This window comes from Gobius niger (genome assembly GCF_951799975.1).
Source record: "Gobius niger genome assembly, chromosome: 5".
Lineage (NCBI taxonomy): Eukaryota > Metazoa > Chordata > Actinopteri > Gobiiformes > Gobiidae > Gobius > Gobius niger.
The window spans coordinates 15870916-15898798 of record NC_136856.1 but is presented as its reverse complement, the minus strand read 5'-3'; the positions used below and the strand labels follow the sequence as shown (position 1 = coordinate 15898798).

At 41.8% G+C, this 27883-nt stretch overlaps 1 protein-coding gene across 1 annotated transcript; it reads right to left on the bottom strand.

Annotated features, from left to right (window-relative positions):
• Window positions 1-510: 510 nt before the first annotated feature.
• On the bottom strand, window positions 511-22786 carry LOC306963060 (ras-GEF domain-containing family member 1C-like). Its single transcript, XM_079556504.1, has 14 exons — window positions 22403-22786; window positions 10014-10229; window positions 9447-9569; window positions 9199-9336; window positions 7191-7412; window positions 4932-5006; window positions 4497-4595; window positions 3197-3299; window positions 3041-3120; window positions 2851-2946; window positions 2673-2768; window positions 2472-2595; window positions 2320-2392; window positions 511-1792 (listed from the first exon to the last, which is right to left on the bottom strand). The coding sequence occupies exons 2-14, from the start codon at window positions 10221-10223 to the stop codon at window positions 1768-1770; spliced, it is 1464 nt and encodes a 487-aa protein (XP_079412630.1). The 5' UTR covers window positions 10224-10229; window positions 22403-22786; the 3' UTR covers window positions 511-1767.
• Between the last annotated feature and the right edge of the window lie 5097 nt (window positions 22787-27883).

The following is a 27883-nucleotide window of genomic DNA, read 5'->3' as shown; positions in this document are numbered from 1 at the left end:
TGTTACAACCATACCCGGTCTCCCCTAAATGAAAGACTCAAGGGGTATGCAAGTCCAAAAAAGATACAGGCCACCACCTACTGTGGCTAAGGATACACTTGATAAATATTACTGTAAAATTATCTTTGACCTGCCTGGGTTGCTTTACAGTTGCATGTAATATTCATCAATTACCATAATATAAAAAGGCACTGAATAAAAGGTGTAATTGAATGAACACGCTTTATTAAAGGCTTTTCAGCGACTAGACACAAAATTTGCAGCAATGTCAATGACAAAGATGTTCTCTTTTTCATACAACAACCAAAAATGCACTTCTTCACTGTAAATCAAATTGATTCAGACCAGTTCTCAAACTGCACACAGCGATGGTCAGTTCTGGCAGTGTAGTGGCATTTAAAACAGCAGGCGATTGTCACTGAACATATTATACTGATCAAAATTATTGTTTTATGTCATCGCCACATCTGTTGCCTCTGAGAAATGAAGGTTTATTGATGAGCAAACAGAGATGGGAGTCATTATTGAGAAGGCAAGGAGCTTGTTGAGAAAAAACACTGACATCAAATAGCCTGTAGTAAATCAAGACCAGTTTAAAAGCCTAGTAATTACATTGTTCTCTCTTATCAACACTATCCTGTCCCCCCCACCCAGCCTTTCAGACGCTTTGCTAATCACAAAACTGCCAAAAACGAAGCTTATTGACAACTCCACAAAATTATATACAACACATTTCAAGTCAGAGGAGCCTGAATTGTCGTATGGCACAAGATTCCCTCTTCTTTTACATGTAATACACTGCAACACAATGTTATTACAAAGACTGTGTTGCAATAGCAAGGTAATGCCCCTTTGAAACACTTCGTCTTAGCATGCCATTGTACTTCATATTCACTAGAGGAAAAGAACAGTAAAAACTAAATATCTGTCAGCACAGAAATTTCCATAAATATTAAATCAACTGAACATCAGTCGGAAAACAAAAACTTCCTGGGTAGCAGAAAGTGAAGGGTAAGTGTCACCTATACACAGTTTATACACCTCGTCACGCTTACTATGTTAATTTAGTCAGCTTGCAAAATGGCACAATACATTAAAATAAGTAAACACTTTCCAACTAAAATAAAATATAATAAATAATAAAAACATAGGAATGATCATAGAGAAGGAAAAGTCAGTCATTCTCGTGCATGACAAGACAGACAGTCGCATTAAATAGACAGGTGATATCACAAGCGCACAAAGATGAGATGCAGAAGGCTAGTTACTTCTGATACACGATATTTTAGCAGGAATAGAAAGATAAAGAGAGCTGATATGGGCTAGCCAGCGCCCCTCACATCATTGTTAGTTACAGTACACAATATAAGGAAATAAAGCTCAATGTACAATAGCCAGAGCAAGAGGAGATAATATAAAACAATACAATAGTATCAGTAGGAATTTCATGTATAAAGTGGTCTGCCATGTAACTGTTCTCTCTGTAGTAAACATCTCTCCACAATAAACATAGATGGGAGAGGGGTCTGTCTTAAAATACTGTACCTCAGTGTGAAGGTTGAGATGCGACAAAGGCATTATTTTAGCTTAACGTAGTCATATTTTTAATGAAAACATGTTTTTGTTCCTATTCTTAAAGTCTATTTGATGAATCCCGTTCATCATGTTCTCATGAGTTCTTCATAGAAAACACCTAAGTACCAGCTAGGTTCCTTCACAGTTCATTTTAGTGCAATGAGAACTTGCTCCCACGCTGGTGTGAGAGCCTCATGTCTTTGCCAACACGTTAGCCCTGTAAAGAGCAGCAAACATGCAGAGAATTAGGCAGGTATTATACCACAGCGAGCATTTCATTACAGTATATTCCAGACACTTTTTTCATAGTTTGGCTGTGTATGCGACTTATACTCAGGTACAACTTATGTACAACACATGTTTGAACATTTTCACACTGACCGCCGCTAGAGGGCGCTCTAGGCTTAGATGGCCACAGCTAGAGGAAGAGTTTGCAAATAGGTGCTTGAACAATGTGCTGCCGGGAGAGGCTTGTCAACGGTGCGTCTATGCCCAGGTAGTTGCTATGGCTGGTGCAACTTATACGCCGGACTCGGAGTGACTTATATTTGTTTTTTTCTTCTACATTATGCATTTTTAGCTGGTGCGACTCCAGAGCGACTTATAGTCCGGAAAATAAGGCATACAGTAATAATATAGGGAATTTTGTCAATCAAATTTATTCCACGGTTCTACGTATCTTGAATTGAATATCTCCTGATATGTATATTTTTTTTACATTGTAATAAGCCTTGTCAGTATTACCTGAGTGCTTTCCATCTGTCCTTCTCAACCTGGTTTTCTGGACTCTCGCTTTCATATGATGCAAGGTACAGTCCTGGGTAATAAAGGTAAATCATACATCATATAATGAAAAATAAATAATTAAATAGCAGATCTTTGCAGTCCGCTCATACCATCCTCGCTGAAGATGGGGGCAGTGTGGAGGTAGTGTAGGATTGCCCGATCTTCCTCAAAGGGACACTCCACCTGTTTCCATGTCATGAACTCCCCAACCTGCCGTGCCAGCTCCACAAATTTCTGCTCAAAAATGAACAAAAGTCATCTAACTTAAACTTAAATCACAAAAGTGATTTTAAAAAAAAGCTATACCCTACCTCAAAGTTGACATGACCATTGGGAAGTCTGTTTGCACACCCCTCATTCAGAAAGTAAATGTCTTTGATGAGCAGGCTAAAGAAGGGGATGACAATCTGAAAAATCGCATGGAATAAGGTCAGACCTCAGCTAGTAAAATCATACTGTGTGTTGGCAGGTTATGAACAAAAAACACACTTTCTCTCTGTTGCTGTTTGCAGTCCGTGAGCGATGGGCCGCCCCTCTCAGAGCCGTCCTGTAGTTGTAGAAGTTGCCTGTGGGGTCCATCTGATGCTGTCAAAACAAGTGTGAACAGGAAGCCCGCTGTTAGACGCAGGTGATACTCCGCTCATGTGTCTGTGCTGGCATGTTGTTAAAATGACCTTACCTCTAGGATGAAGAATTTGGCAGTCTTGGCTTTGCCCCAAGTTTTCTTCAGGCGGGACACGGGAGTCATGTTCATACCAGCTACAAAAAGACATGCTTTATAGTACTATTACATTTGTCAAACAACACTTGCAGATAGTGAACAATAGTGACTTACATATGATGGCCATGAGCGAGTTGAAATTTCCTATGTTAAAGCACTCTCTGGCGACGTCAATGAAAAACTCAATGACCGTGGCTCTCTGTTTCTTCTTTGCAGGCTGCAGATGAAGGAAACAACAAAACAGTGGGATTGGAGTGATGCTGAATATGTCCTTGGCACGCCCCACATATTCTTTAGACCCTTTTGTATATACTATATCAGGTATACACAGGGGCGGACTGGGACTGAAAAACAGCCCTGGACTCTGACCAGCCTGGCCCAAATTAGCGTAAATGCGACACTTCCACAAATACATATTTTAACCTCTTACCACCCGCCTAAACCAAATGCATTCCGTCCTCTTTTGAAAGCTAAGATCCACAAAACTGACCTTTTTCCTCGCGCTGTTGCTGTGTTGTGTCACCTTTTGTATGTTTTTTTTGTCTTTTTCTTTTTTTTTTTTCATTTTTGTCACATTTTAGTTGAATTTTTGTTGAATTTTTGTCACATTTTTGTTGAGTTTTTGTCACATTTTTGTCACATTTTTGTTGAGTTTTTGTCACATTTTTGTTGAAGTTTTGTCACATTTTTGTCACATTTTTGTTGAGTTTTTGTCACATTTTTGTTGAGTTTTGTCACTTTTTTGTTGAGTTTTGTCACTTTTTGTTGAGTTTTTGGCACATTTTTGTTGAGTTTTTGGCACATTTTTGTCACATTTTTGTTGAGTTTTTGTCACATTTTTGTTGAAGTTTTGTCACATTTTAGTTGAGTTTTTGTCACATTTTTGTTTTTTTTGTCACATTTTTGTTGAGTTTTTGTCACATTTTTGTTGAGTTTTTGTCACTTTTTGTTGAGTTTTTTTTGTGAATTTTGAATTATTTTTTCTATCATTTTTTGTGTTGTTTTTTTGTCCGTGTTTTTCTCATGTTTTCCTCCTCTTTCTCGCTATTTTGATGCTTTTCTTATTAGCTTTTAGATTTGGGTAAAGCTCGGTTGAGGCGGGACCGGTGGCCCTCGCGCCAGTGGACCTTCTGTGCTCTTCCAGAACGGACATATGGCCAGTCCGCCCCTGGGTATACACAAACGAAGCAAAGAGAAATGTTATTGTAATGACCACGAGTATCCAGTAGGGGACAGTAGCTCTTCGTATATAAACTGCCACTTGTGTTTCAGCGATCTGCTGGAGATTTTTTCTTGAATATGCAGAATTATATGATCATGTGTTGACCACAGCTCTTAGAATATAAGTTGTTTTCTTCCATGTCTATATATACAGCAATGGGTTTTTCATGTGGGTAAAAGAGTGTGTCCTCACCATGCAGATCTCCGTGGCGACCAGGTAACACAGTCGGTTGAACCACCTGACGTAGGCCTCGAGGTTTGTGGTTTTCTTCTTCTGGTCACTGAAGCATGGCTGTTAATGGTTCATAACACAGACACATGAGTATATGAATACCAAGGGGAATTCCTTTAGCTTGTAGTGATTGCATGTGAGAAGGAGGCCAGAGGTAGAATTACACCATTGACAAGACAAGGGGACAGGCTTTTAGCAGGTAGGTCCTATGTGTTTGCCCTTCGTAGCATTGGGTCATCACACGTTTTGCTGTGCGTCCTTTTTACGGATGATAAATATTTGACCTTGCTGGCCATCTGATGTCAAGCTATTTTTAACTGTGAAACTAAATAGATTTTCACTGCTTAAGCATACACAAACAACTTGCTGTAAATTGAGTTTATTTCAACATTTTACCTGTGTGGCATCTAGAGGGTCTTTCTGCTCAAAGGCCTGGACAAACTCCTCTGGTCCGATCCGTCTTAAATGCTCCTGAAACACAGAGAGGAGGGGTTAGTTCTATTAATACTTGTTTCATTTCCGTAATGGGAGACGATCGATGAAGGAAGTCACCACTCATTGACGCGACACAGTGGAATCATATTTCCTCAGTGCGACACATGAGACAATATTCACATCTATTTTAAGAAAAGTTAGATATGAGCAAGAGCCACTGACTCATTTAACCCATGCTGGTGGAGGTTTGCAACCACAACATAAACACAACATGGAAACCACTACTCAGAGAAATTGTGAGGTGGTGGAGATCATCCAAAAATGTACCCAAATTTTCATTGAGACTAAGCACTAAAAATCTTTTGATGGTCAATTTCTCCATGTTTGCAATGGTGATATATTATAATTATAGACCCCAATATGCGCCTCAGTCCTTTGATTTGGCCTGATTACTCACAAATCCATAGAACCCTTTTGTTTTCTAGAATAGGTGATGAAACTATAACAGCTTGATACATTTAATTTATATCTCAAAACAAGACAGAACAAATTTAGCCCAGGAAAGACCACTTACAAAATAATTTAATAACATAACATTATGTTTATGTAGCTAACCATAGTTGCATGTGTGGAGCTCTAAAGTCCCACCCACTTCCGGTCACATGCCGGGGTCCGAATGTAGAAAAAAATCCCATTCATTTTTAGCATTGATTTTTGGAAAAATTCACTTAAGAGTGTAAAAACACGACTTTTGCTAATCAGCTATGTGCTAACATAGGAAAATTGAGTGTGTTTATGCTTTTAAACTCTTAATATATACATTTTTCTAATCAATGCTAAAAATGAATGGGATATTTTTTACATCCGGATCCCGGCACGTGAAGATAGTGGGTGGAACTGTTGAGCTGATAAGTTTTGGTGTTAGTTTACATTTTTAGCCATGAGTTGATGCTTTGACGATGCATGTATCCATGTTGCAAACATAACAATGTGACCTGGAATATTCTGCAGTGTGGCAGTAACTTCAAGAGATTTTGCAGCCATCATGTGTTGCTTAATGCAATTATTCACTCCTCAGAAGAATGCACTTTGTGTTTCTTTTATCCTTCTGAACAATTCCAGTTTTAGTGGAGAATGAGAGCAAAGCGATTCTTAGGCATCAAATGAATTCATAATATGATAAGAGAACAAAGTTTTCATTCAGTTCTGCACAATTTTCAGATGCAATTGAATTTGTTTTGATTACATTCTGTGTCTTTTGAATAGAAGTTGTCTAAGAACAGGAAGAATCATGTAAATCCAGTCTCGGTACATTGTCTGTCCCTGGACTATTGTGTGCTGGAGTGTAAGCTGTCAGGTCGCATATATCCAGTGCGAGATGCCCATGGCCATGGAGCATCTCACTTGTGGGGTGATGTCACTGCTGAGACAAGGGTACAGCGCACACAAATACAGACGCACACACACAAGTTCACGTGATCCACATCAAACACACATGACGGGGCAGGAGCACGCGTGGGCCATGTGAGAGCAGAGGGAGGGCTCCAGTTCATCCATGTTTCATTGCATAATTCTCTTTGTTCCCTTTAAGACCAAGACAAGAAATCATTACTGGAATATTTTAAATGCTCCTAGATCAAAGTGTTAAGTGTTTCTACTTGTCTCCATTTGCTATTACACCTCCTGCTCGGATTAACTCAATCACATTTTTCTTTTTCTTTTTTATGGTTTATTAAAATGTTAATAACCTTGACTACCACCCATGATGCCTATACAGCTGAAATTCAAATTGGTGTAGCTCTCCGCTTTAGTATGTGGGTGAGATGATTGGTTTGATCCTACACAATATGCCCAATGTCTGTTTTGCACCATCTTCATCATTTATGATGCATGCACTTTCAGCTCTCACAGGACTTTATTTATCCCACTGTGAGTTAAACACTGTCTGTGTCTCAAATATTTATATCTGGTATGGTCTACTTGGAGAGGGACCACTGTACATACATCGCCATTCACTATGCGTGTCTGTCCAACCCATGTACAGCCCCCATTCAAAGTGACGTCCGTAACAAGAAAAGGTTATGTAATTGAAACCCATGCGTACTATAGTGCAACATCACTGATTGATAACTTCAATGCCTCAACAAATTCCGACAATGGCTTTTCTTCTTTTTAAATCAGCGTCTTACTCGACTATCAGTGTGTCTCCCCATGTCTTACCAGCTCGATGTGCGTGAGCTGCTGTGCCAGTGTGTAGGGGTCATTGCAGATGGAGAGGATGTCCTTGGTGATGGGTGGAGGCTTGGTCTTGAAGGCCACCAGTTTGTCAGAGATGGAGGAGGCGGTGAGCGAGACCTTCACGATGCTCTCCTCCCCCTGGCTCATCTGGGCCAACCTCTGGCTCAGCTTCTGCAGCAGCTGGTTCAGGCTCTTCCAGTACGCCTGAGGAGAGGTCATGGCAAAGACAGTAAGCATGAGATGGTATGGTATACTGTATTATTATAGGATTTTTTTTGTGTGAACATTTTTAGTGAAACATTTGTTTAAATAGTCAGTATTTAATGGAAGAAACTCAATATTCTGAAGTTTAATATGACTTAAAGGGACTATACAGAGTTTAAAAATGTTAAAATTATGTATTTTCCTCCCCTACATGTTCCAGCAATGTCCTAATGTGTAGAATGAGCCCAGACCTGTTCACCACAACTGCCTCTAAAATCCTGCACAGTCACTCAAAAACGTGTTTCTTCGGGTCCGAATTGCGGTCATGCACAAGCTTAATATAGAAGGTGCAGTTACACGTATGACCTGAGGTGGCAGTAGGGAGTATTAAAACTTACATCTAGCCCCTTTAAAACCATAATACCAATTAACCAGTGAAATACTAGAGTTTTCATGAGTTGCATAATGTACATATAACACATAACACAGATGCTTAGAATTTCATTAGTAAGTTCTGAAACCATGTTTTTCTTATGCCATGTTTTTATCCTCGAGCTTGTGCATGAACATAAATACGAGCGAAAAATGACTCAACAGATTGCAAAGCATCCAAAGTTCTTTTAGTACTAAATGCTGCCTCATTAACTGTTTTATTACCACTTTAAGTATGGCATTACCATCCACAGATGAATCCCTTTAGCTAAAACAGCATTTTGAGGAGCAGAGAGCGCGTTGCCATTTTTCACTTGAACGGTTACTTTGAGATGAGCCTGTTAATTATTTTACATGAGCCTAGTGAGCGTATGCCCGCGGATGCGTTTGCTCCTCCTGCTGTGACCAGACTCTGAGGCCGGAGGTCAGTGTGTCTCACAAATGACCCGCAGCCCATCTGTATGCACACAAGTACACACACGCTCAGCTGTAAATAGAGGCACATTCATCACCACCTGCACCCCCTTCTCTCTCTCTCTCGCCTCAGTCTGTGCTCCATCACCTCTCTCTCCTCTACTCTTCATCCTCCCATCCCCCCATTTTCTTCATCTTTCTTTCTCTCGATGTTTCCCTGGAGGCTGCAGACAGGGCCACTCCTCTCGCCTCCTCCTGTCCTCCTCCAGCACTGGACTATTGTGTAACACGCAGCTGCTCACTACTTGTACTTTCTCACTACTACTTATTACACCAATGGAACTACACCATTCAGACACGGCCATCTGCCTCAGTGGGCTTGTTTGATTCCTATCAAAACAGGATTAACTTGTTCAGCATTTTGTCTCAGACATCACCTGCCAGTGGTTCACCTCTGTGCCAACCTTTTTTTTTTCACTTTGGATGGATACTGACCTTTACAAACCTTGAGCACCCCGTAAGCTGCACTTGTGGGGAAGCTCTGACCCAGTTACTCTACACAGCCATCATCTCTATTAGTTCTCGTTGCCTAAAATAATCCACTTAAAGGTTAATATGCTTTCTTCAAGCTTTTCAGAGCCTGCCTAGTATAAACCCAGCCTGACAGCAAGATATTGCTGACAAAGCCTCTTTAAGTGAGAGGTGAAACGTCCTTGAAGAAACCCAGTACAGATGACGGCTTTAGTGGAGGCAGTTTAGCACAGAAAGTGACCAACACAAGTCATGTGAACCTGTCTGGACCGTACAAACCACATACAGTGAGAGAACCACCTCATGACATCAACAGGTGGAGGGACAGTGTTTTGAGCCCTGGAGAAGGAGATTGACTGAATAAGAAGAAGAAGAAGAAGAAGGAGAAAATTGACTGACGACGTCTCACCTCATCACATGGAGCGATCCTATGAACAATGTCTTTCAACTGTCCGACCATTTTGTCATCTCTAAAGTCGGTGGGGAACGTCTCGGTCCACTCCGTCAGCAGCTGCAGGATCTTGGGCCCAAATTTACGCACCTTTGCCTGTTGAAGAACAACATCAAACAGAAATCAGTAAGCTAAACCTGACATCCATGTTGTATGTCCCCTATAGTTTTGGTCCTGAGGCTGCGAGAGTGTGTTGAGGAGCTGACCATATCCAGTGGACTCTGGTCCAGCTGCTGCTGCTTGATGCACAGCTCACAGACGCGGGAGAGCAGCTCCGGAGGCGAGATGAAGAGTCGGGCGCTCAGCAGAAAGGTAAACACATAGGCTTTCTGTCAGAGAAAAGAGAGAAGCACTGAAGCATTGCCGCCATCCGAGAAATACTGAAGCTGTCTATAATTAAAGGAAGCAGCCCACATAAAACACACACATGGGACTGGTGATCCAACAGGCCTCTGCCCTGCTGTAAACTCGCATCGACTTTCTGCAAGAGCACATATTGAAGTGTATGCTTTAATTACGGGGCTGGGCGGCTCATAGTGCAAGACATAGTTATACAGTGCATTATGATTGACTGCGTTCGATATCCCAATACAATATGATAGGGAAATTATCATATATGAATATTGATTGGATTTAGATCAACATCAGCAATCAACATTCAATCTTAAGCTAAAGAAATCCCTAACATTGTTGCAAATCACTCTAAACTAATCCTGCATGGTCCTATGAGGACATTGAGCGACATACTGTGCACCCTTTATTGTGGCATTTACCTCGGGATAGTAGTCGGCAGTGGGCACCAGGTTGTGGATGAGAGTGTCCAGAGAGGCAGAGGTGATGGGAGGCCCGTCCGAGAGGCAGGCCCCACGACCCGGGCCCTCCTGTGGAGCCTCCTCCTCCTCCTCAGGCTCAGCGCATGCCAGGTGGGGGCTGAAGCCAGTGGGAGCGCTGAACATTGTGCTTGAGCACACAGTCTGGGGCATTCCGGGCTGAAACGCACACACACAAAGTAGTTAAGTTAAAGAGGAAACAGATATGTTTGAGAACTCACAAGGAAGTAGTGAAGTTCCAGTCAATGTAGTAAAGAAATACACAAGTCAATTTCCTGTATCCAATCCATCTTTACCAGAAGCACCAACTCAAAAATAAGCACTGCACTGTAGATCAGTGTTTTCCAGGGGAACTTGGACACCTAGCAGTGGGTACATGGAATTATTTAAAAAAAAGAAAGAGAACGTGAGTACACCTTCAGTATTAATTTTAATGATGTTTTTCAGTAAAAAGTTTGATTTTTAGAGTATTTTAGCTTCATTTGTATAAATGAACGACTCAAAGGGTACGCGAGACAAAAAAAGGTTGGGAACCAATGCTGTAGATGATACACAACACTTGAATTCATCGCTTTTGGCTCATTTCTAACACTGAAAAGTTAGTCTCTGGAATAAACAACCTTAACCAGGAACATATTCATAGAAAATGTGGTCAAACAAAAATGTTTCTGCCTGTTCAGTCTATCTCTACAAGTGTGTCATCTCCTTCCCTCAAAAACTCTCTCATTGCTCCCCAGCTCTGGGACACTCCCGTCGCCGCGGTTACAGCGTGCCCCCCAAAACTGCAGCTGCCCGTTTCCCACATGGAGGAGACGCGAATGTGGGTCACCCAGTCGCTGTGGAGACTGGGGCTGCCTCTGAGCTGCTTTTGTGTGGCCTCCATCTCTGCCCCGAAATGTCTTCTCCCATATGAGCGCGCTGTGGGTTACACCTTTTTAAAAATTCAACAGACTCTCTTCCTCTCAATGAAGCAGCAGCAGCAGCAGCAGCAGCAGCAGCAGCGTAGTAGTAGATACTTTACGCTAGAGTAGAGATGGATAAAAACAGAAGGGAACATTGTGATCCCAAGATGCAATTTGCAAGCCAGACTATATTTTTACAGCACTGAAAATTTGGTTTAGTGAGTAGTGTCTTTTTGTGATAGACAGGTAACACACACACAAAAGTATTTCATATCTGAGGTGCAGATGTTGAGGAATCTCCAAAGGAAAAAAACAAATCCATACAGTTCACAATCAAAGCTTAGGCCATTACACTGCCATGCCCAGTTTTCAAAGCTACTACAATGAAAACAGAAAAAGACACTAAATGTTTTGTGATTCAAGAGATATATTTTAGTGTGTATTCTTGTACCGTGATGCTCATTTATTTGTTCATGACCTTTCAATGGATGACAAACTGACCCATCCCATGGTAAACTACCTGCATTACTCAACATCACCAAGGACGACCGCAGTCTCTGAGTGCCACGAGGCGAGGTTAGTGGCCAAAAAGAATCCATAATGCCTTCAGGAGTCAAGGAAGGGCAAAGCAACTTGTTATTCTACCAATATGTCCTATTCTCATCTGATACCATTGGAAGAAAAAGATAGCACTTAGGTCTTGCTGATGGAATTCATGAGCAAATCAGAAATCTTAGACGTTTAATAGAACCTGAGAATCTCTCCATCTACGTGACCTTCAGGTGCCCATCCCCCATGCGATAAACCAGTGTCATGTGTCAGGAGTCCCAGGGTTCAGGGGTCAAGTTTCCTGCTTGAGTAGTTCAGTCGTCTTTGTTCTCTCTCATTCCTTTGCCCACTGAGCACTTATCCATTCATGCGACCGTGCGCACACCTAAGACACAAACACACACAGACAGCAACTCCAAAAAGCACTGGGGGATGGGTTTACTCTGTATGTGCTTTTTAACATCCGTCCGCCTACGTCCGCGGCTGCATCACACTTGTGTTGTGCTGAGAGATCTTTCAGTCCCTCAGGGACATGATCTTTGCATTTACTTTGCACCAGCCTCTTCAAGCTGTGAATAAATGAGGTGTTAAAGTGAGAGGGTAATGTATAACAGCTCTACAATGTTCTATGCTATATAAGCCCAATCCAAAAAGGTTGAGATGTACAATGCAAATAAGAAGTAGAATCATTTTCCAAACCTTTTTTTTTAAATACTTATGCTCATAATTCAGCTATGAAGTAAACCTGAACAAACAGATCTCAAACCTTATTTTAAGTACATTTTTTGTCAGAAAATCACAATCAGATAATTTCCAGTCCTAATCATCATAACATTCCTTTTCTAACTATGATATTACATAATGTCCCAAAAATAAATACGGTTTTGTAGCTGCAGTCCAACACATTGAATGACTCTTAAAGGGACTATACAGAGTTTAAAAATGTTAAAACTAAGTATTTTCCTCCCCCTACATGTTCCAGCCATGTCCTAATGTGTAGAATGAGCTCAGACCTGTTCACCACAACTGCCTCTAAAATCCTGCACTGTCACTCAAAAAGTTTTACTTCGGGTCCGAATTACCGTCATGCACGAGCTTAATATAGAAGCTGCAGTTACACATATGACCTGAGATGGCAGTAGTGAGCACAAAATGGCCAACTTGCATCTAGCCCCTTTAAGAGACATGATCCAACAGTGACCTCACGTTGACCCTCTGGAATACACTTGAAGATCAGATAAAGACAGTCAAAGCTGCTTTTACTACTGTGCTGCTGACGTAACAGCGGCTGGCAGACACTTCCCTTTTCATCATCTGTGACTGTGTGTAAACCCAACAGATAATCTGTGCCTCAACCAAAACTACACACATTAGTATTCATGTGTACTCCCGCAGTGCCCACGGAACTGTTAATGATGGCTCATAATCGCACACCATCACTTCCTCCTCTACGGTGTGTTGTGATCTTATGATAGACCACTCAGCTCTACGTGACTGCCTTGTGACCTTTTCCTCTTTCTACATATGAGGCTGTTAATCTGGTCGAGGAGAGCCATATTGAGATACAGACAGAGATAGAGTATGTAAGTATATTATAGAAAGGATAGAGTAATATAAGTACGTTTTTTGTTTATAAGGGTGTTTTTATGGTTCAATGCAAGGAGCGTTTTGTATATAACTGCATTTTGTAAGAATGTGCCACATTTTGTCATAAACTCTCTGACAATCTTTAACAATTGCTTAATAGTGTCCAGTTGATATAAAGTGCTTCCATATATTTCTTCGAATTATGCACTTCCTCCAGTAGTGAACAACACATGCAAAGTAAGTCAAATGATTAATTTGGACTGCCAGCCAGAAAGCGCACTAATCCACCAATACTCAAACAAGACAACACTTCCTCTACTGTCAACATGTTTTGCTTTGTGGCTGGAAGTTGACATTGTACTTTATCATGGCTTAAAAGTGACAGCGATGACTGAAACTGAAGTTGAGAAACCTTTTGTTTGACATTTCAACAGGGTATTTTTCACCAAGATGACTTATGATGACCTTGCCCTTTTATTTCATTTATTTGACCTGTGCTTAACCAGGAAAGTCCCACTGAGATGTCAGAATCACTGGTGTAAATTGGTGAATAAAGATTAAATGAGACGAACTGGACTTTTTGTAGACTGCTCTCTAAAGTAACTGATAAAACTAAACCCTATAATAAAGAACTCAAACCAATTTTCAAAGGAGATGTTCCATTCATGTTGCATATCAGACGACTCCTCGTCTGCCTTACACTCGACGGCTCCCTCAATGGCTGTCACAGAACATCAGCACTGCATTAGAAAACATCAAGGGCCCCACGCTGCCACTAACAGGTGAATCCTAATCCCCCCTGAGACCTCAGCCGCCTGCGGCACCTCACACTTTGTCTAGACAGCTGTGCCACCGTCATTGTTCCTCATAGTTCATTTATGTGTGTCAAACTGCCATCGCTGCCGTCTCTGGAGCCGCCTGCCCTTTCTGTCATATTGAAATGTCTGAAATCCTTACATCTGCATAAGCACTTTTCTGTCTCGGTAAAACAATGGGATTTTTTTGTTTTTTTTGTTTTTGCACTTGAGTGTCTAGTTTGTAAGTCTAGCCTCGTCTCTGTAAAACCAGTCTTCCTGCATACTACTCTTTGCTACACCTACTTCTGAACAAGCCTCTGATGAGCTAAAGGCTAATGGCGGAGCAGAACACATAATCATTAAAAGCGTTGTTTAGGGCAAATCAAAGCAGACTGACCTCTACCATTTAAGATGCGGTTCAGAGTTCAAGCCTGAGGTCACAGGCCACGACGTGCAGGGAATAAGAAAGATCTGTAGCCATTCGAAAGGAATATGTTCTGCAAAGGGATGCAGTTACTTTGAGTACTGCACATACTTTATGCATTCAATCTGAAACTTGTCTCAATTATATAATCTAACATAATGTAATTCTATTGTTGCAGTATCTATAGGGATTTCGTACTGCCTGCTAGAGCAGAGTAAAGGGCGACAGTGGCTCAGATGGTAGAGTAAGTAATCTCATGAACAGAAGGTTGGCTGTTGGAATATCCACTCTCAAAGGAGCAGACTGTCGTTGTGTCCTTGTGCAAGACACCACCCACCTTGCTTGTGTGAAAGCAGTGAGAGTGTGGTTGGTGGTCGGAGGGGCAAACTGGCAAAGAGAATGGTATTAATGAATAATGACTGTGTGGCACTTTGAGAATCTTGTCAAGCTTGTAAGGTGCAATAAGTGTTATGTTGAATTATATTACAACTTTTTTTCCTGAGCAAGTGAGAGCTTACACCAACACACTGATTTACCAGAATGTTAGCAATATAAATAGATGGGGATCAGGTTTTGGACATTCATAATTCATAAATTTACCCATGAACTCCTTAGTGTATGTTCTGAGGCCTATGTCCTTTGCACTTTGTAGCTACTTCTGCTATAAATGCTACTTCTCACAGTGCACCTGTTACTCTTTTTTACATCAGTAATTGTACAATTATTTCAGCCTATTTTCTACATCCTCTGTAGCTTTTACAACAATACTGAGAAATACTGGAATTACACACGCACGTAACTCAAGAAGTAATTTATTCTTTCTGTATATCCTCAGAAAGGCAGATATATCCGGTGCAAGTATAGTAGTGCTGCTCTAGTTTGTTCCTGCAGGAGCCTCATATTTCAGGAAGCCACAACCCCAACTGTTTTAGAGCTGCATCTTGTGTCTCAGTCACTGCAGGATGAGAGGGGTACGGGACAATGATAGGGCAGAGGAGGTGAGCTGCGGAGCGGGGTGAGGAGGTTATACCCCCCTGGGCTATTGCACAGACAGACAAGGCATTCAGAATACCAATCTCCCCATGTGCTGGCTCCACAGCTTTGCACTATGCCCTACCTCTTTTACAAACCACTTCTAATTTGGGAGCCACATGTTCACTCGTCCAACGTCTATTTTGAGACTGCGCTCCAAAAAACGGATCTTAGCCTATTTTTAATCCTGACACGTTTTTTTTTCTTTTTTAACAGCAGATGTGACCTAAATTAGTATTCTCAAAACGCTAACAGTCCAATGAGACAGAAAAAACACACTCTTTGTCATCGTTTACGTCACAAATATTTCTACTACTTTCCAATCAGCCCAGTCGGGACAGCCTGCTCTCCCAGTGGGATCTGCCTGGCATGGGACACTCTTTGGCCCCATGCCTCTCCCATCATCCCCGGTCCCTACAGGAATCCAAAAGAGTGCTGGCATCCAGACTGAATGTCGCAGTAATTTGGCCGTGTAGTTCCACCCCTAACAGAAGCAAACCGAGGGAAATGATCAACACATAGTAGTCGGCCTGACATTATAAATAGTTTCTTCCTCATGGCACCTATGGGTGGGATGTGGGTTTTCAGCAGCAATTAAACAGAACAGAACAGAAACAGAACAGTAAAACAAATGCCAAAGTGAAAGCAAAACAACTAGGATTCATCTCTACATCTGCAGCTTTCGTTGGATGTTTCCAAATACCATAAATAGTTGAGGTTAAAGTGTACCTAATTTGTCCTTGTACAGAAATGTTTCCTTTGCATTTTCAATATCTGAAGGGGTCTGTTTGAAAGGTTTTATGTTTATGGGAGAAACCTAAGCATCCACATAGCACCTGCACAGAAGTGGGAAATCAAACTCTGGTCCGCTTGCTGTGAGGATAAATAAATACTGAAGAAGAAATGGCGACGAGTTAAAATGCCCAGTCCATCAGTGTTTGTTTTGTTTTGTCAATGAGTTGTAACAGAGTAAGAACCAAGTAGGTGGCCACAATGTTTTGCTGATCCACATGTCGCCACACAGCAGTTGTAACCACAGCGTCTCTGCTTAATGGAGTGTGTTTTGATCTGACAACAAATGACAGCATTGTATCTTGCGTAAACACATGCATGCACACTTGCTCCCACACAGCAGTGAGAGATTGAGTTACCATTATGGAATTCAGCTCCCCACCCAACGCTGCCTCTATACTGTTCAACCCGCTCAGGACGTCCCATCAGAGGAATTCCCCCTGAGTTCCAGCGCAGGGTCACGGTAACATCCCAACACCTGTCTGTCTCACCCTCCATCCAACTGCGGCACAGGCCCTCGGGGGAACGTCCTGTACAGGGACACGCCTCGCAAGGCCTGTCATTCCACAGCGAGTGTGGATGCGCGGGTTTGGGATGTGTGTGTGTCTTTGTGCAAAGGGCGTGTAGCTGAGAGAGCAAAAGTGCATCTGGGTCCAAGCGAAGTCAGAATCTTAAAGGGAACGTGTAAAAAAAATACAAATCATCAACCTGTTTGTTTGTGGAGTAAGTGTCAGTTCCATGAGAAAGAAAACGAGAAGCGTAAAATATGTCAACAGTGGCAAAAGATAATTGTTCATCTTATGCCGATTAGACTTTTCAGCTCATTTGTGGCTGGAGCATTAAAGCAATACTAAGTAGCTTGTTTACCGTAATAAATCCTTTCCGTAGTCCCTCTGGCTGTAATACAAGTGTTAAAGGGATGATTGGTGGGTCTTTCATCTCCCCCTGGTGTCTCTGGCCAGAAAACCACACTTGCAACTTGACTGCCACCGGACCAGAGCAACCAATACACACTAATAGAATCAAGAGGAAGAAGCTAACAGGCTATCGGGCAAAGCTAACTTGGCTGTAAACAGTATTTACAGCCAAGTTTGAGAGAAAAGCAATTGAATGTACAATATCCCTCTCTCCCTTCGGCTTGTCTGTCAGCGTAGCATTTACTCTCACGGACAATTAGGCGCTTATGGCCTCTCACGTGCATTTCCGTACACATTTTGTCATAAGGACTCATGGAGGCAGTGTATTCTCTGTGTGCACTGTCTAAATAATGCAGTCTTTGGTTTAAGCTCATTTCAGTCATCAAACTGTGGTTTTGATTCAATTGATCATTTATGCTTATGAATGTCAAAAATTCATAGTTTGCCAATAAATCCAACTCAGTTCATGTTGTCAGCACTGCCAAAGTATACAGGAAGACAAAACTGGAGCTACAGCACAGACACCATCCATATCGAACTTCATCATTGCCTGGAAAAGCCAACCGTCTAAAACTCAAAACACTTAACACCGAATCCTCATGAGCGCTAGCAGCAAAAGTCAAGCACCACAAATCACTGACAGTGCTTTTAAACCACTCCACCTGCTGCAACACTCAGACCGACTCCATTTTGTCTGTTTTGCAGTGGGCGAGTATCTCTCCTGACACGCGGTGGGTCCGAGCGATTCATCATATTACTGTACTTCAACATAATTGGAGTATAACACAAATTGGCACGTGTCTGCGTCCAGGGCGTCCCGAATCCGTCAATCAAAGCGGCCTTATCGCTGTGGAAAAAAAAAAGAAAACGCTCATGTATTATTTATTATTCAAATGGACCGCCAATGAAAAGCTTTTTCAGGAGGATTCGCACAAGACTGAATAGGCCTGATTTTAAGTAGCACTTAAGATAAATTAGCCTCCCCTAAAGTGAGCGCCCCAATATAGCAGGACATTTGCAATACAATGTCCTTGGGCGATTACTAATACATTTCTATAAGTGGCTTTAAAATTGTCAACTTCGTAATGCATTTCTCCCAATGAATCCCCAACAGCTGTATCTGCGACCGCAACATCAGCTAATCTAATATCCAGGCATGATTAATTTTGTTATGGCTGCCGTCTTTCCCGTTCAAGTAAATCCATCTTCTCATTAAGGCGACATCGGGGCATAGGCCATGTGGTGTGTCATGTTGATGTATGATGTTGTATACCCATTAATTAGCATTACAGGAATGCATGGCCGCGGTTTGTTTGTTTGTAAGTCCTGCCTCGCGCGGCTTGACGTAAGAGCTGAGGTCAGCGCTTAGATGTAGCTATAAAGGGAATCAAGCCTATTTGTGTAATAGAAAGTGTGGTTATTAATGTGTAATTTGACCGTCTAGCCAGGAATGCCCCTTGGAAACTCTAAATCACACTTCCCTTTTTTAGTAGTTTCTCTTTCGATTCACTTTGATTCAAGCTTTTCACACGTAGTACCGCAGAAATATTTGCTTTGTGAGAACGACCAGATTATAATATGTCTAAAACGGGACTTTACCTGGTTAACTTGGGCTGAACCGGGTCTAAAATAGGACTAAAACAATGACTAAAGTAGATCTGAACTTTGTACACTTCCCTAAAAGAGGACACAAACAGGAAAAGAACTGACTCTAAATTATATAACAATAGACGTGGACAGCCTGCAGACCGCAAGGGATGCCTATAACAAAATAAAAAAGGGAAGATGCAGGCATTTCCACCAAAATCTAAAGGCTGTTTTTCAGAAAATCTTCTCAATCACACTGGTTTGATTGACTTCCTCGGGCTAACGCCAATGGACCAATCAATCATACCGTATAGGCTATCCAGTATCGAGTCAATACGATCTCATATCATGTTGCTTTTTTTTGACCTGTTTGATCCACAAGGCAGCTGGTCAATATAGCAGCAGTTCTTTGACAGCATCCAGGGCTTGGCCAGAGAGGAGGCGGGGAGGAGGGAGCGTTTCCATGGCGCTGAGGGCTCGTGTTGGGAGGTAATTAGATGCCTGTTGATTCCCCGCTGCGTCTCACCCCATCTCTGCTCTTATTCCTATCACCACTTCTGCCGTCTTCCCATTTCTTTCTGTCACTCTGCCCTTCAACTTAGTGACAGAGAGGCGTCTGTCAGAAGCGTCGCTGTGGAGAAGGGAGGATAGCCCTGGCAGGTGCACGGAATAAGCTGGTATTAAAGGGACGGGCCACCGCTTTTCCATACTGAGATATGTTCTTACCTGAGCTTAGGCGAGTTGATGCGTACCTGTCTGGTCTTTGTGCATGCCCTCAGTCACGCAAAACGAACAAAGATGTTGTTAGCATTTAGCCTCTCCCAGCATATTCCTATGGATCCAAATGGGGGTGAAGTTTGGGTCCATCCATCCGCGCAGCAATATCTTTCTTTAGGAGTGAAGATATTACTGCGCGGACGTCGAAGTGCTCCTATGGTGTTATTACGCCTTATAATATAGTCCCCCCTTTTATCTGCTTAGAAAATCGACAAGCTTAATTTTGTGGAACTATACTTGGATCATGTAACTACTCACGTAACCATTAGATCGGGAAAACGTGGAAGAGCAGGTCGCTTCTAACTTCACGACCCCGTTTAGCCCCATAGAGGAGAGGGAACACAGACCAGACAGGTACGCATCAACTCGTCTAAGCTCAGGTAAGAACATATGTCAGAATGTAAAAAACGGTGGCCTGTTCCGTTAAGGAGGTGCATGTGCGACTACAGTGTGATACGTCAGTGGGTTTCGGTGCTTAAGATCTTGAGACTAAAAACGGGAAGGCACATATTGTGGTGGTGTATGCAGCAGTTTGGGGATTCCCGCACAGAAAACAAAAACAAAACTCAATATTAGGTAGACATTTTTAAAAGTTCCCTTGTTATTTTTAGTGTATGTACTAACCCCATACAAAAAAAGTACTCCCTTCCCCTATTGTGATAAACAAAGCCAGTTTCATCTTACAGTGATTAAAACTATGGATCCCATAGCCTGCAATCTCATTATATTGCATGGCCCTATCTCGCAATGATATATATTTGTTTACAGCCTGAATTTCCACTCATGACTCATGCATTACTACTTTTTTAATTCAATTACATGAAAAAGAAAAAATGGTTTATCCGGCTTATACCAGCCAATGAAAGCTGTAATTATTTGCATTTTGCCACAGACAGAAACCAAAAGCTCAAATTTCTCATATGGTATAAAACATTGTTGCTCTATTTTGAAAGGCCTGACAAATTAATACACAAAGACAATGACCTTTTAATATCACAGACTACTGTACACACAACCTTTTAGACAATACTGTAGTCCCATAGCCTGGGGAATAACAGTACACACATAGTAGTAAAATGATGAGATGAGCCCCTTCCCCCATAGACACTCACGCAGCCATAAACTCCACGCTGGTAATAAAGCTGTCATTGCTGCCAGACTACTGTGTTTACCTGCACCAGACAGCCTCTGTCCCGCCTTTCCGCGCCTCTCTACACCTCAAAGCTTCAGCCTCGCGTCAAACCCAGCGATGGCCTCATTACCGACACACCTGTTATTCTCTGCAGACTTGGCCCGTTTCGAGGAGAACATGTGCACAAGTGTCTATACGTGCAGCTCCAAGTCACTTTCAACAAGCTCCTTCCTCTGGTGACTCAAGCATCTACATTCCCCGACAATTGTACTGAGCAAGGGCAACCTGTCAGTGACTACACAACGACAACAAAAGTACAAAATACAGTAAACCAGGAAGACACCTGCACAGACTTAATCAGACAAAAAACTAAATGGCACATTTTAATTGAATAGCAGCTACACATCCAACTAAGTGCAAGCTAAAAGTTATGCAGCCGAAAAAGTAAGAGGTGATACAAAATTGCAAATTGGAAACTGAAAATCTTCCGTTACAGACACTGCTGTGAAGTTAATTTAATAACACCAACACAACTCCTACAGGCTGGAAGTTAGAAACAGAAACAGAGGTCGACAAATAAGTTTGTAATTTAGCTAATAAAAAATGTCTGTCTAGTCTGTCTTGAGAATCCCTAGTAATTGCATTTTTTTTTTTTTAGCATTTTACACTGTGGGGGGACCTCCCTCACGGCACCTCACAGAGGAAGAACTTTTTGTTTTTGGCCCCTCTGTGCACACACCAGGGCACACAATGCCACTGAAGGTGAAAGTGAGCAAATATACATTTCCCAGGGGACTATCCTAAACTGAGGGAGAGGGACAGGACAGGGGGCGCACAAGATAAACCAAGCATGTCTTTGAGAGAAATGTGACTCCTCTCCACTCCTGGGGGGGCAGAGAGGCAGAGGTGGGGGGTCTGGAAGTGCTAAGTGGCTTTACTGGTACTATATCAACAATCCCTGGCTAGGATGTCTCCTGAACCTAACTGGTTCCTCACAGAGCAACAGGACTTTCATGTAGCTGGCAGTAAGCTGGAGGAGGCTGATAACAAATCCTTTTGGCTTGTATTTGGTAAGCTCTGCGCAGCAAGCAGATACGCACACAGCCTGGAGGCAGAGAGGGGTTACACTTTCAAAGCTCAAAGGTGGATGATGCAGATTTTTTTTTTTTCTTTCTCATTCCAAGAGGACAGGGGGTAAATGTCACTTCTGCCACACCTGCTTGGTGGCCCGAGTCTCACAAATGAAAACAAAAACAATATTGTTCCAAAATGATATGTGTTATTAAAAGCTACTCAAATTAAAATAAGCTTGGCACAACAGAAAAAAAACCCATCCACATGACATGATTCACGGGTTTCCCCTTTTGGCTGCTATACCTATTTCTGTCAAACACATATCTCTCTGACGCCTGCGGACAAATCCTCATTAGGTCTAATTATAGTGCGCGCAAAAGACGCAGCGACTCGGGCCCCCCCCAAAAAATGAGCCGGATCCCCTCACTCACACACGCCCAAACCCACAGGCGCACACCGCTGACTCACGCCACAGCGCACACCGTGGTGATGTTTTCATTGTAGTAAAATAATGCAAGCAAAGCACGGCTCGTATCTCCGGACCAGATCAGCGGCACACATGATGTCATCACGGTTGCCTGTAAAGTTTTCAGTGTGGGGACGAGGTTGTGAGGGTCAGGGCAATCACAGGGGCTGCTGATTACAGGGCGCCTTGACATCCTCGCACACACACACACACACACACAAAATCACTCGCATCAGAATAGTAGGCGTGATCAACATGTCAATAATGTTAGTGTACGAGTGTAGCGCATTACTTACCAGCTCTAGACTCCGATCCCCATCATTTATCCGAGTTGTATCCGTGGTCAAATCAATAAAAAGTCCGCTTGGGGGGGTAATCCCAAATTATTCACAAGACGCGGTGTCCAGATGGCATCCAGAGGCGCGGGGAACTGAGGTAAACGCGTTTAAATGTTTGTTGGAAGCGGAGAGCAGATCGTCCTGTCAGCGCACGGGGCTTGCAGCACTTCAAGAGCGGACCTTTTTTTTTTTTTACGCAGAGCTGACGCCGTAGAGCAGCGCGTCCCTGAAGGCGTGGCGTGCGTATCCAGTCCGGGGTCCTACAAAGGCGCACGGAGACACACCGCGTAGCGCATCAACACGTCCTCCGAGTGATCACACACACAGGCGAGCACTGGGAACTACTCACACGAGTCAAGCGAAAGGAAAGACACACTTCCGGTTTCGATCTTCAAAGTAAAAGCCTCGGTTAAACCAAAGGGCAAATTCTGGATGTCGAATAAAGATTTGTTGTGAACTTGTCAACAAACGTCATGAACAATCCGTGCATTGATAGTTTCGAAGCTTTACATACTTTTGAAGATATTTCTCATTAGTTTCCCTCATGTCAGTCGTCTAAACCCTCGCAACATGTATGGTGGTTGTTTCCGGTACACAGGTTCCTGTATTTGGCTTGACATCACGAAGCGCTTCACACACACCCACACACAGGACAGTGCCACTGCTGAGCCAAGTACATCTAATTTACAGGAGCATGAAGTGTATCCGTGTTCCTTTTGCCAAGTAACCTTTTATTTCACGGGTTATTTAAGTGTCATAAAACACACTCACAAAGGCCCTCAATCTGAGCTTTTTAAATATGGGAACAACTCCAAAATGTGTCTCACCGTGACATTTCTTTTCCTCCTTGAAGGTCACTGGCAATTTGAAAAAGCCCCAGGACTGCGTGATCATTTTAAAAAGGCCCCCGAGCATACATAAACACAAACAATCTTTTATATATGCAGGCCTAAGAAAATGACAACCATTAGAGACACAAATCTAATTCAAATACTCTCACGATCAGCCCTGAGAAAAATCAGGCTGTAGAACCAGTGTCTCCATCTTAAAATGTTAAATTTTACAACAGCAGATACGGCTGAGATGACATCAATTAATAATTCCCCAAAGCTGTCACCTTGCCTTCTTGATCCAAGTCCACTTAATTTCTTTGAAGAAACTCTCCCCACAATCACACATCCTTGATAATATTTTTGACAATACGCTACCTATACAGGACAACCGTCTATTTGAACAGTTTCAAGCAGGGTACCCAGATCAAAGTTACCAAAGTCATTAGCTGCTGACACCAGATTTGATTCAATCCTGGTTCTGTTAGACCTCAGCGCAGCTCTTGACCTCTCCTATTATTATAGTGTAGTAGGCATCAGAGGAACATCTAGTTTAAATCTTATTTATCTGATAGGTATCAGTTTGTTCATGTCAACCAGTCCTCATAGTGCCCCAAAGTAAACCATGGGGTGCCACAAGGGTCTGTACTTGGGCCAATTTTATTATGATCAAATAGATAAACTGAATTTTGGTGCAAAAGTCGTTAAAGCTGGGGTACCTGATTTTTCCTGCACAAACTCTGTCATTTTTTAATTTGGCCCAAACTCGATTCTAGCTCTCACAATCTCTCCTGCATGTCCGAATTGTTCAAGCAAAGTGTTTATATGCACATTTCAAGCCCGTGTACCAACTTAACCAATTTAGGTTCTACTTCTTCTTCTTCTACTTTAACAAAAAGTCTGGCACCTTAAGATCTGGGTGACAGTGAACCATCCTCACTTCAGATAAAACAGAGGTTTATTACACAGTATAGGCCCCCAAATATTGAGAGACTCTCTGTGAGAACATCATCCTGATTAATGTTTGCCCATCCTAGTTCTACGGCCTGTAAAGCTGCATTTTTTTCACTTAACATTTCGCGTAACATTGCTAAAATAAGAACCATCTTACCGAAATGCAGAGGTGGTTGGAAACAATGGAAATGTACTTTTACTACTGTACTTAAGTAGAACTCATAACTTAACTCCACATTTGAAAGATCAATATAATACTTTCTACCGCACTACATAAAAATTAAAGTAAAAATAAAAGACTCCAAAGATTAAAAAAAAGGGGTTTTTAAAAGCCTATAATGCCCCTATAATGCACACTCCATTAACAGAGCTTTGTCCCTGTCATATTGCTTTACAGGAGGTGAATTTGAATTTTATGCAAAAACAACTTCATGGATTGATTGAAACATTTCTGTCTACTTCTACTTTCACAGCACCTCTCAGCTAGTGCGTGATTTGTAAATTAGTTGTTACAGGAACATCTTTGGATTGAATATTGGATTTGGGAACAGGCAGATTAATGCAGATTAAACACTATTAGCCTATAAATAATCTCAGAAAGTTGCCAGATCCTCCAAAATCTTTCTGGGATGTTACCCCAAAAATGAAAGGGTATTTTGATGTTTTCAAAAATAAACAACATAACCAATGCCCCTGAAGTATCCAATCATGATCTTATTCAACCACAGGCCTCATCAAAAGGCTTCACAATTATTCAATGCAATATCTTCTAATAAATAATGAATAGCCTACATTGTTGCCAAAGGGTAATCCAAACACTATACAACATGTCTCTCAATGTTTTTTTTGTGTGTTTTTTTTCAAAGCCTGTCTGGCTCTGGTTCCTTGTTGCTTGGAGAAAAGAAGCAGAAACTTTAAAACCTTCCTCACTGCTTGTGTTGAAGTTTCTTATGGCACAGGTCTAAAGTATATCACTGAGAAACTGGGGCCATGTCAGAAGCGTTTCTTTTGCTGCACTTGTGCCAGCTGAAAGTTAAGTTTGAGAGCTTTTTGTATCATTTCAACCACAAATGATAAATATGGATTACGGTAACTAAGAGAGGCATATTGTGTGAACTCTCATTTGTCCAGGGCATTCCATTCTTAGGAAAGGTTCTCTAAAAGCTGTTGTTGTTTACAGATAATTAGAAAGGCATGGATAAAATTAAATTTCAAATAGATATGTACTTTGTCACCTAATATTACCGCATTAAGAAAGACGGGTGCACTTATATGAGCACGGCTTGACATTGACAAAGTAACCCCACTCATTTTAATTTAGTTGACTCTGTGACTTCCACATTACACCTGACTTAATTAAAAGCACTGAAACCAACCTGCAGACATCATCCAAGGGCAGGCTGAGGATGTATGTTCAGAAGCAAGTTCTCATTGGGATTAATTGTAAAGGTGAAGTGCTGAAGGCAGACTGGCAGAGAAATAATTAGGTGTGGGGGGATGCAGAGAGGAAAGGTCTTTGTTGGGTCGCTCAGGGAGTGTGTACAAGCTGTCGTCCCCAGAGATCGGATGCCTGCTGTTACCTCTGGGGTTAGGTTTCTCACAGTGCATATAGATATCTTTTCCACTCTTTCTTTAGGAGATGTTACTGATGTAATTGATAACATGTAGGTAGTGTCCCCTTATTTTGGAAGTTTTCTGTGAAAAGGGTTAAACATAAAAACACGTTTGGTAATAGGATGGACATAGCATGGTACCAATGAGAACACATCACACATCTATTTCAAGCCTATTTTCATAAGCCTAATAACGACTGCAAACCAGAAAATATGTTTTTAGTAATATTATTACATTTTGTGACAGCACGGTGGCGCAGTGCTTAGAAGGTCCCGGCCCGAGTTCCATCCCCTGACAGGGCCTTTCTATATGTATTTTGCATGTTCAACCTGTGTCTACATAGGTTTCCTCTGGGTGCCAGTGTGAGTGAGAAGTGAGGGCAAGTAGGGGCAATGGATGGAAATTGGCCCAACCAAATAAACAAAAAAAGTAAATAAAAACAAACAGGCAGAAACATATAAAGTCCCTTGTTATTCCCCCATGCTATTTGATTGTATTACATGTTATTACTTTAATGTAACCTCAAAAGTCTATATTTTGTATGGAATTCACTGTATAAATCTGCTGTCACTCAGCCTCTGCCCAAGGATGAAAATTTGCCTGTAGCTATCTCTGGTCTGTGCAACACAATGAACACATGGTTCTGCAATGTCCCTGTCAATTTAAATAAACAACAAAACAATAAGAAAAAAAGAAAAGAAAATACTATCAAAATCCTTGGACCTGTCCCCAGTCACCTCCACAGTCAAAGCTCAGTGACTGAATTCTGGAGGTTCTGACATTTCAAAAGAGGAAATATGCAGCTTAACTATGAGAACAGCAGGTACAAATGGGAACAAAAGCATTGGTCATCAAACCAACAAACCTTTTCTAATGTTGTGGCAGTCATCATAACAACAATTTTTCAGACTTCCTCTCATGGGCCCGTGATAACCAGCCAGAGAGTTGCAGCAGTACCGCTGACGGGTGCTCCATGCTGCTTTCCACAATGCCTCCAAGCCCCATTCTCTCACACTCATTTGCATGCATAACATCACACCCACATTGTGCTGTTTCGCTTGCTAGACAGCAACATGTGAGGCTGCTAATAAACTTCGCAAAGCTGATGTACAGCGGCCGAACAGTGTAGGCTGAGTCTGCAGTGACTAAGCCAATTTTATAGCTGAGCACATAGACTGTCATATGGGGCTGGAGATCATTTTTATTGAAGACGCTGTGTTCAGAGGACGACTTAATGGTCATGGACTTAAAGTGTGTCTCTGGAGAATTATTTGACGTCCTTGTTCTTGTGTTCATTTGGCTTTGAAGCATAGATCAAACATTTTTATGCCAGATACATTAAGTGAGCTCCTAATCTAAATCACTCGCTGCATTATTATTTACACAGTAGGCCTTTTGTGTCCGTCACTAAGTAAAGTACATCAGTCAAAGCTGTTACCAAATACTCTGTTCTAGAACACAAATATTGTTTATGTAGCTGGAGCTACAAGTTGTTCTGTTACGTGAGGTGGTCAGATGTGCAGAGTTCTACAATTCAAAGAAGTCTGACGTAAGAAGAGGATGCGCTGGCGGACACTTCTATAAAGGTCAGTGTATTTTCTCTTATTCTGATTTTTATTGTACTATTTACGATAAAAAATGTACCCAGATCTCAATGTAGTGTAAAGAAAGCTGAGATCTACAAAAGTGATCTAAGACGTTTCCTAACATTATTGCTGCTTTGTCATTGCCTTTTAATTGCCTTTTTGTTACATTTTTGTAACTTTTTGGATCTTCTGCACCACAACCCCCGTCCCCTCACCTTGCTTTCCCCCGTCACCCACGTCCCTCACTCCACTTCCACCATAGACCACAGCTCCCTGTAGATATCGCTTTGGATTAAGGTGTGCTCATTAAGTATTAATAAGCAATAGCAATCAGTTTATTTATGAAGCACATGGCTATGAATAAGTGTATTATTAAAGGCCAATTAGTTTGTTAGATCAAAGTACAATAAACCACTTTGTGACATCAGCAGGTTGGCAAAAGATGGCTTGAATTA

Excerpts from the sequence above, each read along its gene's own strand:
- LOC306963060 (XM_079556504.1), bottom strand. The coding sequence starts at position 10,223 with ATGCCCCAGACTGTGTGCTCAAGCACAATGTTCAGCGCTCCCACTGGC. Across the intron at positions 9,337-9,446 it reads ACCAGAGTCCACTGGATATG|GCAAAGGTGCGTAAATTTGG; the intron begins GTCAGCTCCTCA and ends GTTCTTCAACAG. Across the intron at positions 4,596-4,931 it reads ACCCTCTAGATGCCACACAG|CCATGCTTCAGTGACCAGAA; the intron begins GTAAAATGTTGA and ends AACCATTAACAG.